The sequence below is a fragment of the Schistocerca cancellata genome, chromosome 3 (assembly GCF_023864275.1).
Source record: "Schistocerca cancellata isolate TAMUIC-IGC-003103 chromosome 3, iqSchCanc2.1, whole genome shotgun sequence".
NCBI classification, from domain to species: domain Eukaryota; kingdom Metazoa; phylum Arthropoda; class Insecta; order Orthoptera; family Acrididae; genus Schistocerca; species Schistocerca cancellata.
Window position 1 is genome coordinate 281,811,350 of NC_064628.1, and position 15,597 is coordinate 281,826,946.

The window sequence follows — 15,597 nt, forward strand, 5'->3', positions numbered from 1 at the left end:
CTTTCGAAATGTGGTGCTACAGAAGAATGCAGAAGATTAGATGGGTAGATCACATAACTAATGAGGAGGTACTGAATAGGATTGGGGAGAAGAGGAGTTTGTGGCACAACTTGACCAGAAGAAGGGATCGGTTGGTAGGACATGTTCTGAGGCATCAAGGGATCACCAATTTAGTATTGGAGGGCAGCGTGGAGGGTAAAAATCGTAGGGGGAGACCAAGAGATGAATACACTAAGCAGATTCAGAAGGATGTAGGTTGCAGTAGGTAGCATGGAGAGCTGCATCAAACCAGTCTCAGGACGGAAGACCACATCAACAACAACTATGTATTCACCTGACCAAAAGTCTTGTTCCTCCTGCTACCGAACTTCACTAATTCCCGCTATATATAACTTTACCCTATTCATTTCCGTTTTTGAATTTTCTAATCTACCTGCCCGATTAAGGGATCTGACATTGCACGTTCCGACCCGTAGAACGCCAGTTTTCTTTCTCCTGATAACGACATCCTCCTGAGTAGTCCCCGCCTGGAGAACCGAATGGGGGACTATTTTACCTCCGGAATATTTTACCCAGGAGGACGCCATCATCATTGAATCATGCAGTAAAGCTGCATGCCCTCGGGAAAAATTACGGTTGTATTTCAAAAATGGCTCTGAGCACTATGGGACTTAACATCTATGGTCATCAGTCCCCTAGAACTTAGAACTACTTAAACCTAACTAACCTAAGGACAGCACACAACACCCAGCCATCACGAGGCAGAGAAAATCCCTGACCCCGCCGGGAATCGAACCCGGGCGTGGGAAGCGAGAACGCTACCGCACGACCACGAGATGCGGGCGGCTGTAGTTTCCCCTTGCTTTCAGCCGTTCGCAGTACCAGAACAGCAAGGCTGTTTTGGTTAGTGTTACAGGGCCATATCAGTCAATCATCCAGACTGTTGCCCCTGCAACTACTGAAAAGGCTGCTGCCCCTCTTCAGAAACCACACGTTTGTCTGGCCTCTCAACAGATACCCCTCCGTTGTGGTTGCACCTACGGTACGACTATATGTATCGTTGAGGCACGCAAGCCTCCCCACCAACGGCAAGGTCCATGGTTCATGGAGGAGGGGGGGGGGGGGAATGAGTCTTGTGTTTGGAATACTGAGTGCTGCTTCGACTCCATTCTGTGTCTGATATTCCTTAAGGTGCCTGAACTGCTGGCTCACAAGTTTTCATTGTTATGTTAATCTTTTCTCGCTGATGCTCAATCTTGTAGCATAAGGTAGGTGTAACGGGCGAGTGGACGGTAAGGTACATCTACATCTACATCTACATTGATACTCCGCAAGCCACCCAACGGTGTGTGGCGGAGGGCACTCTACGTGCCACTGTCACTACCTCCCTTTCCTGTTCCAGTCGCGTATGGTTCGCGGGAAGAACGACTGTCTGAAAGCCTCCGTGCGCGCTCTAATCTCTCTAATTTTACATTTGTGATCTCCTCGGGAGGTATAAGTAGGGGGAAGCAATATATTCGATACCTCATCCAGAAACGCACCCTCTCGAAACCTGGCGAGCAAGCTACACCGCGATGCAGAGCGCCTCTCTTGCAGAGTCTGCCACTTGAGCTTATTAAACATCTCCGTAACGCTATCACGGTTACCAAATAACCCAGTGACGAAACGCGCCGCTCTTCTTTGGATCTTCTCTATCTCCTCCGTCAACCCGACCTGGTACGGATCCCACACTGATGAGCAATACTCAAGTATAGGTCGAACGAGTGTTTTGTAAGCCACCTCCTTTGTTGATGGACTACATTTTCTAAGCACTCTCCCAATGAATCTCAACCTGGTACCCGCCTTACCAACAATTAGTTTTATATGATCATTCCACTTCAAATCGTTCCGCACGCATACTCCCAGATATTTTACAGAAGTAACTGCTACCAGTGTTTGTTCCGCTATCATATAATCATACAATAAAGGATCCTTCTTTCTATGTATTCGCAATACATTACATTTGTCTATGTTAAGGGTCAGTTGCCACTCCCTGCACCAAGTGCCTATCCGCTGCAGATCTTCCTGTATTTCGCTACAATTTTCTAAAGAAGCAACTTCTCTGTATACTACAGCATCATCCGCGAAAAGCCGCATGGAACTTCCGACACTATCTACTAAGTCATTTATATATATTGTGAAAAGCAATGGTCCCATAACACTCCCCTGTGGCACGCCAGAGGTTACTTTAACGTCTGTAGACGTCTCTCCATTGATAACAACATGCTGTGTTCTGTTTGCTAAAAACTCTTCAATCCAGCCACACAGCTGGTCTGATATTCCGTAGGCTCTTACTTTGTTTATCAGGCGACAGTGCGGAACTGTATCGAACGCCTTCCGGAAGTCAAGAAAAATAGCATCTACCTGGGAGCCTGTATCTAATATTTTCTGGGTCTCATGAACAAATAAGGCGAGTTGGGTCTCACACGATCGCTGTTTCCGGAATCCATGTTGATTCCTACATAGTAGATTCTGGGTTTCCAGAAATGACATGATACGCGAGCAAAAAACATGTTCTAAAATTCTACAAGAGATCGACGTAAGAGATATAGGTCTATAGTTTTGCGCATCTGCTCGACGACCCTTCTTGAACACTGGGACTATCTGTGCTCTTTTCCAATCATTTGGAACCCTCCGTTCCTCTAGAGACTTGCGGTACACGGCTGTTAGAAGGGGGGCAAGTTCTTTCGCGTACTCTGTGTAGAATCGAATTGGTATCCCGTCAGGTCCAGTGGACTTTCCTCTATTGAGTGATTCCAGTTGCTTTTCTATTCCTTGGACACTTATTTCGATGTCAGCCATTTTTTCGTTTGTGCGAGGATTTAGAGAAGGAACTGCAGCGCGGTCTTCCTCTGTGAAACAGCTTTGGAAAAAGGTGTTTAGTATTTCAGCTTTACGCGTGTCATCCTCTGTTTCAATGCCATCATCATCCCGTAGTGTCTGGATATACTGTTTCGAGCCACTTACTGATTTAACGTACGACCAGAACTTCCTAGGATTTTCTGTCAAGTCGGTACATAGAATTTTACTTTCGAATTCACTGAACGCTTCACGCATAGCCCTCCTTACGCTAACTTTGACATCGTTTAACTTCTGTTTGTCTGAGAGGTTTTGGCTGCGTTTAAACTTGGAGTGGAGCTCTCTTTGCTTTCGCAGTAGTTTCCTAACATTGTTGTTGTACCACGGTGGGTTTTTCCCGTCCCTCACAGTTTTACTCGGCACGTACCTGTCTAAAACGCATTTTACAATTGCCTTGAACTTTTTCCATAAACACTCAACATTGTCAGTGTCGGAACAGAAATTTTCGTTTTGATCTGTTAGGTAGTCTGAAATCTGCCTTCTATTACTCTTGCTAAACAGATAAACCTTCCTCCCTTTTTTTTATATTCCTATTAATGGTGTGGGGTGTGCTGGGTCAGCTGTTCGACCAGGTGCGCAGCCGCGTGGCGAAGCTGGAGGAGCGGCTGGCGCCGGTGGAGGGCGACTGCGCGCTGCCCGGGCTGGGGCTGCGGGAGCAGGACCGCGCCGCGCTGCTGGCGCAGGTGCACGTCGTCTTCCACGTGGCCGCCTCGGTGCGCTTCGACGAGCCGCTGCGCTACGCCGCCGCCATCAACGTGCGCGGCACGCAGGACGTCATCAAGCTCGCCAAGGAGATGCCCAACTTCAAGGTGAGTACCCTCTCGACTCCCGCCTCCTGTATCAGGGATGCATTTATACCTACACTGAGACTACAAAAGTCATGGGATAGCAATACGCACATGTACCGATAGCGGTACTATCGCGCGCACAAGGCATAAAAGGGCAGTGCATTGGCGGTGCTGTCAGTTTTACTTTTTAGGTATTATCTGTCACCATGGTCAATGCAGTGGCCGATGGCCTTCACTTAACGACCGATAGCAGTGGCGTTTGCTTAAAGGTGTCAATGCTAACAGACAAGCAACACTGGGTCGAATAGCGGCATAAATCAATGTGGAATGTACGACAAACGTATCCGTTAGGAGCGTGCGGCAAAATTTGGCATTAAGGGGCTATGGTAGCAGGCGACCGACACGAGTGCCTGTGCTAACAACATGTCATCGCCTGCAGTGCCTCTCCTGGTCTCGTGATCATATCGGTTGGACTCTAGACGACTAGGAAAATGTGGCCTGCTCAGATGAATCTCGATTTCAGTTGGTAAGAGCTGATGGACATGGACCCAAGTTGTCAACAAGGCACTGTGCAAGCTGGTGGTAGTTCCTTAAAGGTGTGGGCTGTGTTTACAGGGAATGAATTGGGTTCTCTGGTCCAACTGAACCGATCATTGACTAGAAATGCTTATGTTCAGCTTCTTGGAGACCATTTGCTGCCATCCATGGACTTCATATTCCCAAACAATGATTGCATTTTTATGGATGACAGTGCGCCATATCACTGGGTGACAATAATTTGCGGTAGGTAAGAAGAACATTTTTGACAGTTCGAGCGAATGATTCGGCAACCCAGATCGCCCCACACGAATCCCATAGAATATTTATGGGACACATTCGAGAGGTCTGTTCGTGCACAGAATACTGCACCGGCAACACTTTCGCAATTATGGACGGCTACAGAGGCAGATGACTCAATTTTTCTGCAGGGGACTTCCAACGACTTGTTGAGTCCATTCCACATCGAGTTGCCCCAGGTAAAAGGAGGTCCAACACCATATTAGGAGGTATCCCATGACTTTGTCACCTGAGTGTAGAATGGAATGGAATTCTCTCCAAATTCTTGAACGCCATGCACTCCTTCTTGCTGTCTGCACCGGTTTATCTCCCTTATACAAACCCTGTACAGGGTAATCGCTTTCCCTTCCCTCCTCAAGCAAACTGCACACTTCCATATATCCTGAACACCATGTTTCACAATGCCTATAATAGCTTCTAGGGGTTGTAGGGAGGAATTAGTAGATAATGCTTTGATAAGGAACCCATGCCCTGCAGTGTACCGTTTGCATGTAAAATAACTTTGAAGACAGGATAACTTTCAAATCTTGCGCCTGAAACCGGCATTCAGCTTCCTTCTCTGGAACTTGGAAGTGCACTCACAGATAGTGAGATTTTCACTACAGACTCAGTTGCTGCAAGATCGACTGCGTGGGCCAAACTGAAATTTTTGTACTTACCTTTCGTCACGTTAGTGTCTTCCAAGTTGAAAATACGTGTTGTGTGTTCACAAGTCCTACAACTTATGTAGCATGCGTTTAATGTCCTCCCTTGCCTCTCAAATAAAAATACTGTCCATGAAGTTTTTTATGTATTTCCATCTATTCACTGGTAGGCTAATATCCACCTAGTGTAATATATTGCACAATTTTCAGCAGGGCTGCGCAATAAATGTAAATACAGTGTAAGAGACAGATACTTCCTTTCACTCACACATCCACTTTACAAGTCACTTTGGCCTCAGAAATGTCGAGGGGCTTTTTCAAACTCCCAGTATCAATACATCTACTACAATGTGACTTCCTTACCCAAGTGTTTATTAGAAAACGGTATTCGTATAAAAAATAGAACACATGCTATTGATTGTTTTGAAAATATTATATATTGTTGTATCACCGATCAATTATGGAAATATGTTTTTAGAGTTTTGGTCGTTAATACACTCCTGGAAATTGAAATAAGAACACCGTGAATTCATTGTCCCAGGAAGGGGAAACTTTACTGACACATTCCTGGGGTCAGATACATCACATGATCACACTGACAGAACCACAGGCACATAGACACAGGCAACAGAGCATGCACAATGTCGGCACTAGTACAGTGTATATCCACCTTTTGCAGCAATGCAGGCTGCTATTCTCCCATGGAGACGATCGTAGAGATGCTGGATGTAGTCCTGTGGAACGGCTTGCCATGCCATTTCCACCTGGCGCCTCAGTTGGACCAGCGTTCGTGCTGGACGTGCAGACCGCGTGAGACGACGCTTCATACAGTCCCAAACATGCTCAATGGGGGACAGATCCGGAGATCTTGCTGGCCAGGGTAGTTGACTTACACCTCCTAGAGCACGTTGGGTGGCACGGGATACATGCGGACGTGCATTGTCCTGTTGGAACAGCAAGTTCCCTTGCCGGTCTAGGAATGGTAGAACGATGGGTTCGATGACGGTTTGGATGTACCGTGCACTATTCAGTGTCCCCTCGACGATCACCAGTGGTGTACGGCCAGTGTAGGAGATCGCTCCCCACACCATGATGCCGGGTGTTGGCCCTGTGTGCCTCAGTCGTATGCAGTCCTGATTGTGGCGCTCACCTGCACGGCGCCAAACACGCATACGACCATCATTGGCACCAGGGCAGAAGCGACTCTCATCGCTGAAGACGACACGTCTCCATTCGTCCCTCCATTCACGCCTGTCGCGACACCGCTGGAGGCGGGCTACACGATGTTGGGGCGTGAGCGGAAGACGGCCTAACGGTGTGCGGGACCGTAGCCCAGCTTCATGGAGACGGTTGCGAATGGTCCTCGCCGATACCCCAGGAGCAACAGTGTCCCTAATTTGCTGGGAAGTGGCGGTGCGGTCCCCTACGGCACTGCGTAGGATCCTACGGTCTTGGCGTGCATCCGTGCGTCGCTGCGGTCCGGTCCCAGGTCGACGGGCACGTGCACCTTCCGCCGACCACTGGCGACAACATCGATGTACTGTGGAGACCTCACGCCCCACGTGTTGAGCAATTCGGCGGTACGTCCACCCGGCCTCCCGCATGCCCACTATACGCCCTCGCTCAAAGTCCGTCAACTGCACATACGGTTCACGTCCACGCTGTCGCGGCATGCTACCAGTGTTAAAGACTGCGATGGAGCTCCGTATGCCACGGAAAACTGGCTGACACTGACGGCGGCGGTGTACAAATGCTGCGCAGCTAGCGCCATTCGACGACCAACACCGCGGTTCCTGGTGTGCCCGCTGTGCCGTGCGTGTGATGATTGCTTGTACAGCCCTCTCGCAGTGTCCGGAGCAAGTATGGTGGGTCTGACACACCGGTGTCAATGTGTTCTTTTTTCCATTTCCAGGAGTGTAGTACTGGTAATTTGACCACACAGTGTATTTGGTACTTTCTCTGACAAAAGTGTATTTCAAATTTAATCTTCTTGACGACGTGACTTTTTCATTGGTGCCCAAATAATTTAAAAGCGTAAAAATATAAATAGAATTTTGGTGTTAACCTTGATACAGATCAATTGTGCTTGAAATTGTCCAATACGACGCAGTTTAAACCATACTTATTTCAGTATATCCTCAGTCCAGCAAGTTTGACAAAATATGGAATGTTTTCGGATTCTCTATCACCTAAGCCTTCTACTGAGGTGTAAATTATGGGAAACGTAATTACTTTCTGTAATACAAAATTTAGTAAATTACGTATTTCGTGAATTTCAATGTTACTTCCATTATGTGGTAGTTTTCACGGTTACTTACGAGTTGCGGCCAGTAACAGACTACATTGAGAATCACTGTGCTTTAAACTGTCTCGCTATTTATAAGTATTTTTTTATTCAGTATTTTTAGCCATTGCACAAACATAGCTAATGAGAAGCAAATAACTCAACTGTTACGTTATTACGTACGTGTCAGTATCGCGAACATCATGGAGAAAGTTGTTATTCCAATTATGTTATTTGTTAATACTATACCGTAAAAATATCAGCTGGATTTGCTGATACTGAGCAGCTTATGACTTGATGCTCGACAACAGATCTGATTATAAAATTAATTGACCGATACTACGCGTAAACTGTTAGACGCTTCACGGTACGCACAAATCGGAGATAATGAGTCTGACCTGTGTGCTATACAGGAGCCTATGGCATGGACAGTGTTTCGAGTACACGACGTCGGGACCTCTTCTGTGTGACCAGCGACATCACCTTCAGAATCGACAGAGCAGTGCGTTCGTAAAGTACTACAGTGAAACTTCCTCACTGCGAACGAAAGTTTTTCATAGCCGTTGCTGTAGCGGACGAAAATGGTATGTGACGTCATAATTACAACAAAGACTGACGACAGCGCTCTCTTCTCATTTTGTGCACATACCATGAAGTGGGAGATTGAAAAAGTGATTCTGTCTTCAAACTTATGTCCAGACGTTTGTTCCTCACTACAATTTTACGTGCTTAGTCCTTCTGCAATCAATAGTATCCTCTAGAAACAATGGAACACCCTGTATTACTCACAAACTTAACTACAGCAAGCACACAATTTGTCCTCTAATTTCCAATCTTCGTATACTTCTGCGCCTACATAACACATCCCACCAACCCTACAATTATACACTCTCCCTGCTCGGTTCTAACAGACTTCTTTTCCCAGACAATGAAATCCGCCCTAACACTTACATCCCCCAGCCGCCCCTACTGGATCTAATCAACTCCTTATCCTTTCCCTCACCAGGGCTCCCTCTTGGCCTCCCCATACTATCCTACTCTTCCCTTCTCATTTCGATTGTCTAACATCCTACTCAGTTACTCCTGTCCCATATCCTCGTTTTTCAACCACCTAACTTCCCCATTCTCAAATATCAGCTATTCTGCTGCAATGGTACCTCCCCTCTGCCAATTTATCCGTTCCGGTTCATCAATTTTATTAGTACTTTCTTAAAACAAATCTTTTTAATATAATCAGTATATTATCATAATATTAACGATTTTATAAACCACGTAAATGCTTAATCTTTTTCAAAAGTTTAAAACTGCGTTTATTAGTAATAATAGTTATGGTTGAAGGGTGGCACGTACCGCTGCCAACCACAAAGTAAAAAGAATAAAGGGAAAAAATCAGTGGAACTCCTTTTGAATACGTTTTATTTTTGTACTTCATTGCTACAATTTGTTTTGAACCAAGATCTAATTTCCTATGGTGAACCATACATCGTGCATCATAAATGAAAACTATCAACTTAATATCTCACAGTCAATAACAAAATCTAAATGGGTTGTATACGGATGGTCCGAATAAGTCTGTAAAGCTTGTAGGGGTGTTGCAGGGGAGTCTGTGCTGAGCAGTAACTGTTAAGAAAAAAATTCGATACGTTTCTCCTTTTCTGAGTTATTTAGCATTAAAGAGAGCGTATCACGTCACCGCGGGCGTAAATTTAAGCACTTGCACGAGCTACAACGTAGTAATGACAGGTATCTGTGAACCCGCGAGTTACTACTTGTTCAAATGCTCAGTGCCAGTTAAAAAACACCTTTTCCGGAAGTGATAAATTTAAGTTAGGAAACCAAGCGGGGGACTCCTTTGGTGACGTTGTCTTTGGCTGGCTGATTGAATTTGCGCCCGCAGCATTGTGGTTGTCCAACTTAAATGCTAATTAAATCGGTAACAAGTTCAGTGTACTGATGTTTTTCTTTACAGTTATTTGTCGGAACAACCACCCCTGCAACACCCTCACAAGTTTTTCATGCTGTTTCTGACCGCCTGTAATACAGTTCCTTAAATTGCTGCACTAAATATAACTAAAAAAACAAAAAACGATTTCTAAAAAGTAATTCATTAGTTATAGATAAAATAATAATTGCTACCAAGAATTATCAGAATTTGTTAACTCTTATTCTATTTTAAAATCTGAAAACAGGAGCGAACGACACTAATTCTTATACTGAACATCTTCTCTGAAAGTTATTCAGGACAGTTAGGAGATAGCCTCGTACAGGGAACGTCTTAGTATCCCAGTAGCTTATAGACTTTAAATTTTCAATTCGTGTAATGTAGAAGAAAGAGTCAGGCTATTATGGCAACGAAAGTTAAGAAAAGGGAGGAAAATAGCTTTGCTTATTAATTATGGCAGAAAACAATTTGCAGGTTATATGAGCAATCAGCAATTAATGTCAGGCATTCATCTCTGGGGACAAATAATGGAGTATCATTGCATAGAATTCATACATTCTGTACAGTACGCTTTAGACCTGCAAGCATCGAGGAAGGTTTCGAAGGATGCAAGAGAACAAAGGTACCCTCATCACAAAATCAACCAAAATCAGAGACTTACTGAGAGGCCAAAATAAGTGTACGAAGACTGATTCGGTCTTTCGAGAACTCAGTACACGTAGCTAAATCTTCTATATAGTCTCTCACTGGCCGCATTGGCGCCGAAAAAGATGACATAGAAGCCCGAACCATGTAATTTGATTTTCCTTATTTATTTCACTGCTAGAAAATAATAATCAGTACAAATGCCGAAATGACGTACTAAGGTGTGCTAGGAAGTAATGCTGCCGAATTTTTTATGTGAAAACTGTTAAGGCTTTTTAAATACAGCAGTCGTCATTAACTACCTACATCTTTATTTTTCACGTCTACATATTTTCAGCCCTCTGCGACTAGAGGGCTCCGAATTGTAACGTGTAGCATGGCAGTCTGTAACGCACTCGTAACTGCGTCGGTGCATCAGAAACAGTGGGCTAAGAGTTTGTCCACTCATGGAGCATCCTCTCCTTCAGTACGACGTTGCCAAACCACTCACGAGTGCTGTGACATCTGCAACAATCTGACACTTTGGATTCACTGTATCGATGATCCTCCATACAGTCCCGACTTTTCCACATCCGATTTTCATCTGTTTTTAAAACTTACAGAACACTTTATGATGTGTTGGCAGAAGAGCCAACACCGCCGAAATGCACGCGCTTAGCTCACGCAGACTGGCGTGAGGTCTGTAACAGTTAAGGGACTTGATAGTAGCAAATAAAGTACGTAGTTGATGTAATACTTAACTTTAATCCATAATTGGTGTACATCGCTCTTGACGGTACATTAATAACAATCTCAATATAAACTGGTAATGGCGCCTTGTTAGGTCGTAGAAAATGACGTAGCTGAAGGCTATGCTAACTATCGTCTAGGCAAATGAGAGCGTAGTTTGTTAGTATAGCATCGCTAGCAAAGTCGTCTGTACAACTGGGGGCGAGTGCTAGGAAGTCTCTCTAGACCTGCCGTGTGGCGGTGCTCGGTCTGCAATCACTGATAGTGGCGACACGCGGGTCCGACGTATACGAACGGACCGCGGCCGATTTAAAGGCTACCACCTAGCAAGTGTGGTGTCTGGCGGTGACACCACACTTTCGATGACTTCACTCTCATAGCTATGAAGTGGTGCAAGCAGAGGTGAGATTCTGACTCCGCCAGTCGAATATTTCACAGTGGCTTTATTAACACTCTGGTCTCTCGTTGGGAAAAAGTGTTTGTCCCCGGTGTGACTGTTGAGAAATAAATATGTAGACGTGAAGAATAATGATGTACGCTGTTAATACCGTTAGTTTTATTTAAAAAGCTTCAAGCGTTTTTACAGTTTTCAGCACCCCCTAATTGGTTAATAAATCACTACAAGCGGTGATATCACTTAAATATCTCTGTGTTAATGTTATGGGTGAATAGGCAAGAAACCACCTGAATATTTTAGTGCCATGCCACACACCAGACTGCTATGGGTTTGAAAAGATTTTGGTCAGATGTTGTTCCTTTATGTAAGAAATAGCTTACAAGACAATAGTGAATCAAACTGTGAAGTACGGGTTGTTTGATGGGTTTTGCGTCTGTCTGAATACTAGAAGGAGGCAGTGTTTAAGTTCAAAAAAGAAAAACGGTGTGATTTGTGATGCAAGTATTGGCCCGGTATGTGAATTTTACAGGGAGGCACAATGAAATTCACTGAGCCACCGTGCCAGAAATACGTTGTGCAGCATATGAGTGGCTACTCTGAAGTTCATAGAAGACTTTTAGAACGTACCCTCTACTAAGGGCAATCAGAACTGGATACTGAAGTATACGCGTTATGGCGGTTTTTGCACATCAGTAAACGATCTCTTCAAACGTGTCAAACAGTCGAAATATAAGGTTCAGCTTAAGCCTAATGATCTAGTCATTGACGGATAGGAGAGTACGCCATAAAATAGCATGAGGAGTGAACGCGCGCGCGCGCGCGCGCGCGTGTGTGTGTGTGTAGTGCTAGCATAGACCATTCTTCTGCGGTTTGCATTGCAGATTATAGGTGCGTACACGTAGTACGGACAAGGATGTGAGCAGCGGTGTGTTGTTCTTTGTGCAGGCGCTGGTGCACGTGTCGACTGCGTTCGCGCACTGCCACCGGAAGCACATCGGCGAGGCCTTCTACAAGCCCGGCCTACAGGCGCACCAGCTCTCCTCCATCCTGGACTCGCTGCCCGATGACAAGGTCGACGCCATCATACGTGTGTAAGTAGCAAACATGCCCTAGCTGTCCTTACTGAGCTGACACCTTTATCGAGACTTCAGTAGTAATCGTTTACATCCAACACACTTTGCTGCTTGACAATGCCGTTTCTTATGTGGTTTTCATGTGAGCTTAGTTGCCTTTGAATGCGCACTGGACAAAAAATTAGTTACCCCTACGAGTCAACTTGCTAAAGCCGTGTAACACCACCTCTAGCTTCTGGCCTCAAACCGGCCTCGGCAACCCAATAACAGTGCCGAAATGCTCCTTGGTTCTTTGGTTCTTTCGATCTCTCTTAGCTGCTTTTTCTGTCGTATTTGATGTGACCCAACTGAACTGACTAGCTATATTCAAACATTTCCTACAATATTTTGTAAGTCGTTGCTCTTGTGGAAGAGCTACATTTGCTTGCGATTCTTCCAATGGACCTCAGTGGAAATACAGAAATCGAGTATACAATTTGACAAGTGAAAATTGTTTGTTTCGTTTGTATGTATCTCGAGCATTGTTATCACATTAGTTTTTTGCATGTCTAATAATTACTGGAACCACTGTACATTAGTATCGCTATTTTATACAACTGGTGCGCAAGGATTGATGACACGATTTTAGATGTTGGTTATTACAGCATAGAAATGATTTATTTCTGATTATAAGTTCCTCTTCAAAATTCTGCCGACTGTGTCCCAACAATAAAACCTTCGAAATGTGCTGTGTGCTTCTTAATCTATTCTCATATTAGTATTAGACTCGCAATCGTCACGCCATAATAATTAAAAGTCATTCCCTGATTATTCCTTCACTATTTAGGGTGATATTCTACATTTTTCACTGTACAGAGCTATTACAAACACACTTTTGATGACATCCTAATTTAACAGGTAATAAATTACGACAATGCTGGAACACGTTAAAGCTGTTAATTTCTAACAGGTGTCAATCAGATAGATGTAGTTAAATATGTAATACCTTGCTCGCAATGGTATAAAGGTCATTAAAAGTGTTTTACGAGGGCGTGCTGAAAAGTAATGTCTTCCAATTTTTATTCTGTTCTCTATATCGATTGAGCTATTACATGCCATGCATATTGCTCGGTCGACTTTCCCGTTTCACTAACAGAAGTTGCAACAGTCTGCCGTTAGAAGGCTCCGAATTGTAGCTTGTAACATAGCGGTGTGTAATGTAATCATGGTTCAAATAGTTCTAAGCACTCTAGGACTTAACATCTGAGGTCATCAGTCTCCTAGACTTAGAACTACTTAAACCTAACGAACCTAAGGACATCACACACATCCATTCCCGAGGAAGGATTCGAACCTGCGACCGTTGCAGCAGCGCGGTTCCGGACTGAAGCGCCTAGAACCGGCCGGCCAACGTAATTATATCGGTGCGTGAGTGGCTCCATCTGATTTTCATCTGTAAAGATGTAGAATATTAACAAAGTTTATTTAATCAAAAAGTTTTCAAGAGTTTTCACGTGAAAAATTCAATGTCACTACTTTTCAGTACACCCTCACACATGCCAGCGGAAGTTGTAGCGTCAGTATAGTGCAATTTGTGGTGTCACCGCCAGACACCACACTTGCTAGGTGGTAGCCTTTAAATCGGCCGCGGTCCGTTCGTATACGTCGGACCCGCGTGTCGCCACTATCAGTGATTGCAGACCGAGCACCGCCACACGGCAGGTCTAGAGAGACTTCCTAGCACTCGCCCCAGTTGTATAACCGACTTTGCTAGCGATGGTTCACTGACAAAATACGCTCTCATTTGCCGAGACGATAGTTAGCATAGCCTTCAGCTACGTCATTTGCTACGACCTAGCAAGGCGCCAGTACCAGTTACTATTGATACTGTAATCATGTACCGTCAAGAGCGACGCTCATCATTAATGGATTAAAGTTAAGTATTCCACCAGCTACGTCCGTTTTTTTCTACAGTCTAATTTCCTTGTCCTGTTCCAGACCTCACGCCAGCCTGCGTGAGCTAAAACGCGTGCCTCTCGGCTTCCTCTAATAATACGGTGTTGGCTCTCCTGCCAACCCACAACACAATTAATATTGGACATGCCTTTACAGTGAGTGGCAAATATTGACATGAAAAGTATACTAGTTATCGATAATTATGCTGTATTCGGTCCTTGTGTACGTGTCTTCACAGTTCCAGTATATATTTTACATGTGTTTTCTTCATTTGGGCCTCAGTACTGGAGATCCTGTCTGTGCTGTTGTTCTAGACACACAAACGTTGAGAACACCTTACAATTTTTGTACATAATTATTATACTTACCCATATGTTACCGTGGAATGTATATCACCAGATACTTCTCTCCTGTCTCCAAATGTGTTGACTAAGAACTTAATGTTACAAGCAGGTAATGGCTTTTCTACCAAGAACCATTTTTCAGAAACAACCTGCAATAAACTGTAATCATTTTCTTTCTTCCAGTTCAGCTTTACATGAACGATTTTGGAAAATCATCTACGAACAGCACAAATTCTGGTTGGAAAGTCAGAACAACGATAGATAATCCTATACGGATTCGATCTGCGTTTGCATCACCTAACTTTCTTCCATACTATGTGTGTCAACACTGAAAATTTTTCTCAGTGGGGAGGTACAATATTAATTGTAGTTTTCAATGTAGGCATTGATGAAAGATGGAGAGTCTGTAGTACTTAAAGGAAGAGTGTATAGTAGCTAAATAAGAACAATGTCAAGTATCGTAAGTGCTGTAACCGACTGGCGATATGCGGCTGTTGCAGAATCCTGGACAAGTGGCCGAATACTTACACGTACACAAAAGCCATCGCTGAGGAAACGGTCCGCGAGGAGGCCAAAGGAATGCCCGTCGCCGTCGTGAGGCCATCCATGGGTAAGTGCTAAGTGTACTCAACGACAGATGCCTCCAACTAGGCTACTCTTGCCTTGTCTATGATTATCTAGTAACATGGGAAGCCTTGATAGTGACACTAGCAGCTATCTATGGTCTGGTGTCAGTTTTATTTCTTGAATAACTCAAGTTATTTCATTGGACGAAGTGGCGCCATGGCTTAGACCCTGTACCTGCAGCTCAGAGAAGTGGCGTTCAAATCCCGTGTAGCAATCCTTATTCAGGTTTTCCTAAAACACTTACGGCCTATTACTGTAGTATCACAGCGTAACCTCTGTTCCTGTCCTCGTCGTCTTCAGGAGTTGTCCCAATCTTCCATTATTTCCAGGAAATTTCCAAACACTGTATTGTCATTTTAATCTAAACGATTTTGACGTTTTACCATCACCAGCAGAAAATTTATCGCCGTCCTTACAATGTGTCCACACAGTGGTAGGCCTCGTCACCTAATGC

At 44.4% G+C, this 15,597-nt stretch overlaps 1 protein-coding gene across 1 annotated transcript in view; it reads left to right on the forward strand.

Moving 5' to 3' along the window:
* Positions 1-15,597, forward strand: part of LOC126174946 (fatty acyl-CoA reductase wat-like) — a 247,393-nt gene that overhangs the window by 182,299 nt on the left and 49,497 nt on the right. The window contains exons 4-6 of the mRNA XM_049921403.1: positions 3,459-3,707; positions 12,110-12,255; positions 15,017-15,126. Of these exons, the coding sequence (XP_049777360.1) occupies positions 3,459-3,707; positions 12,110-12,255; positions 15,017-15,126 (505 nt within the window). The remainder of the gene's footprint in view (positions 1-3,458; positions 3,708-12,109; positions 12,256-15,016; positions 15,127-15,597) is intronic.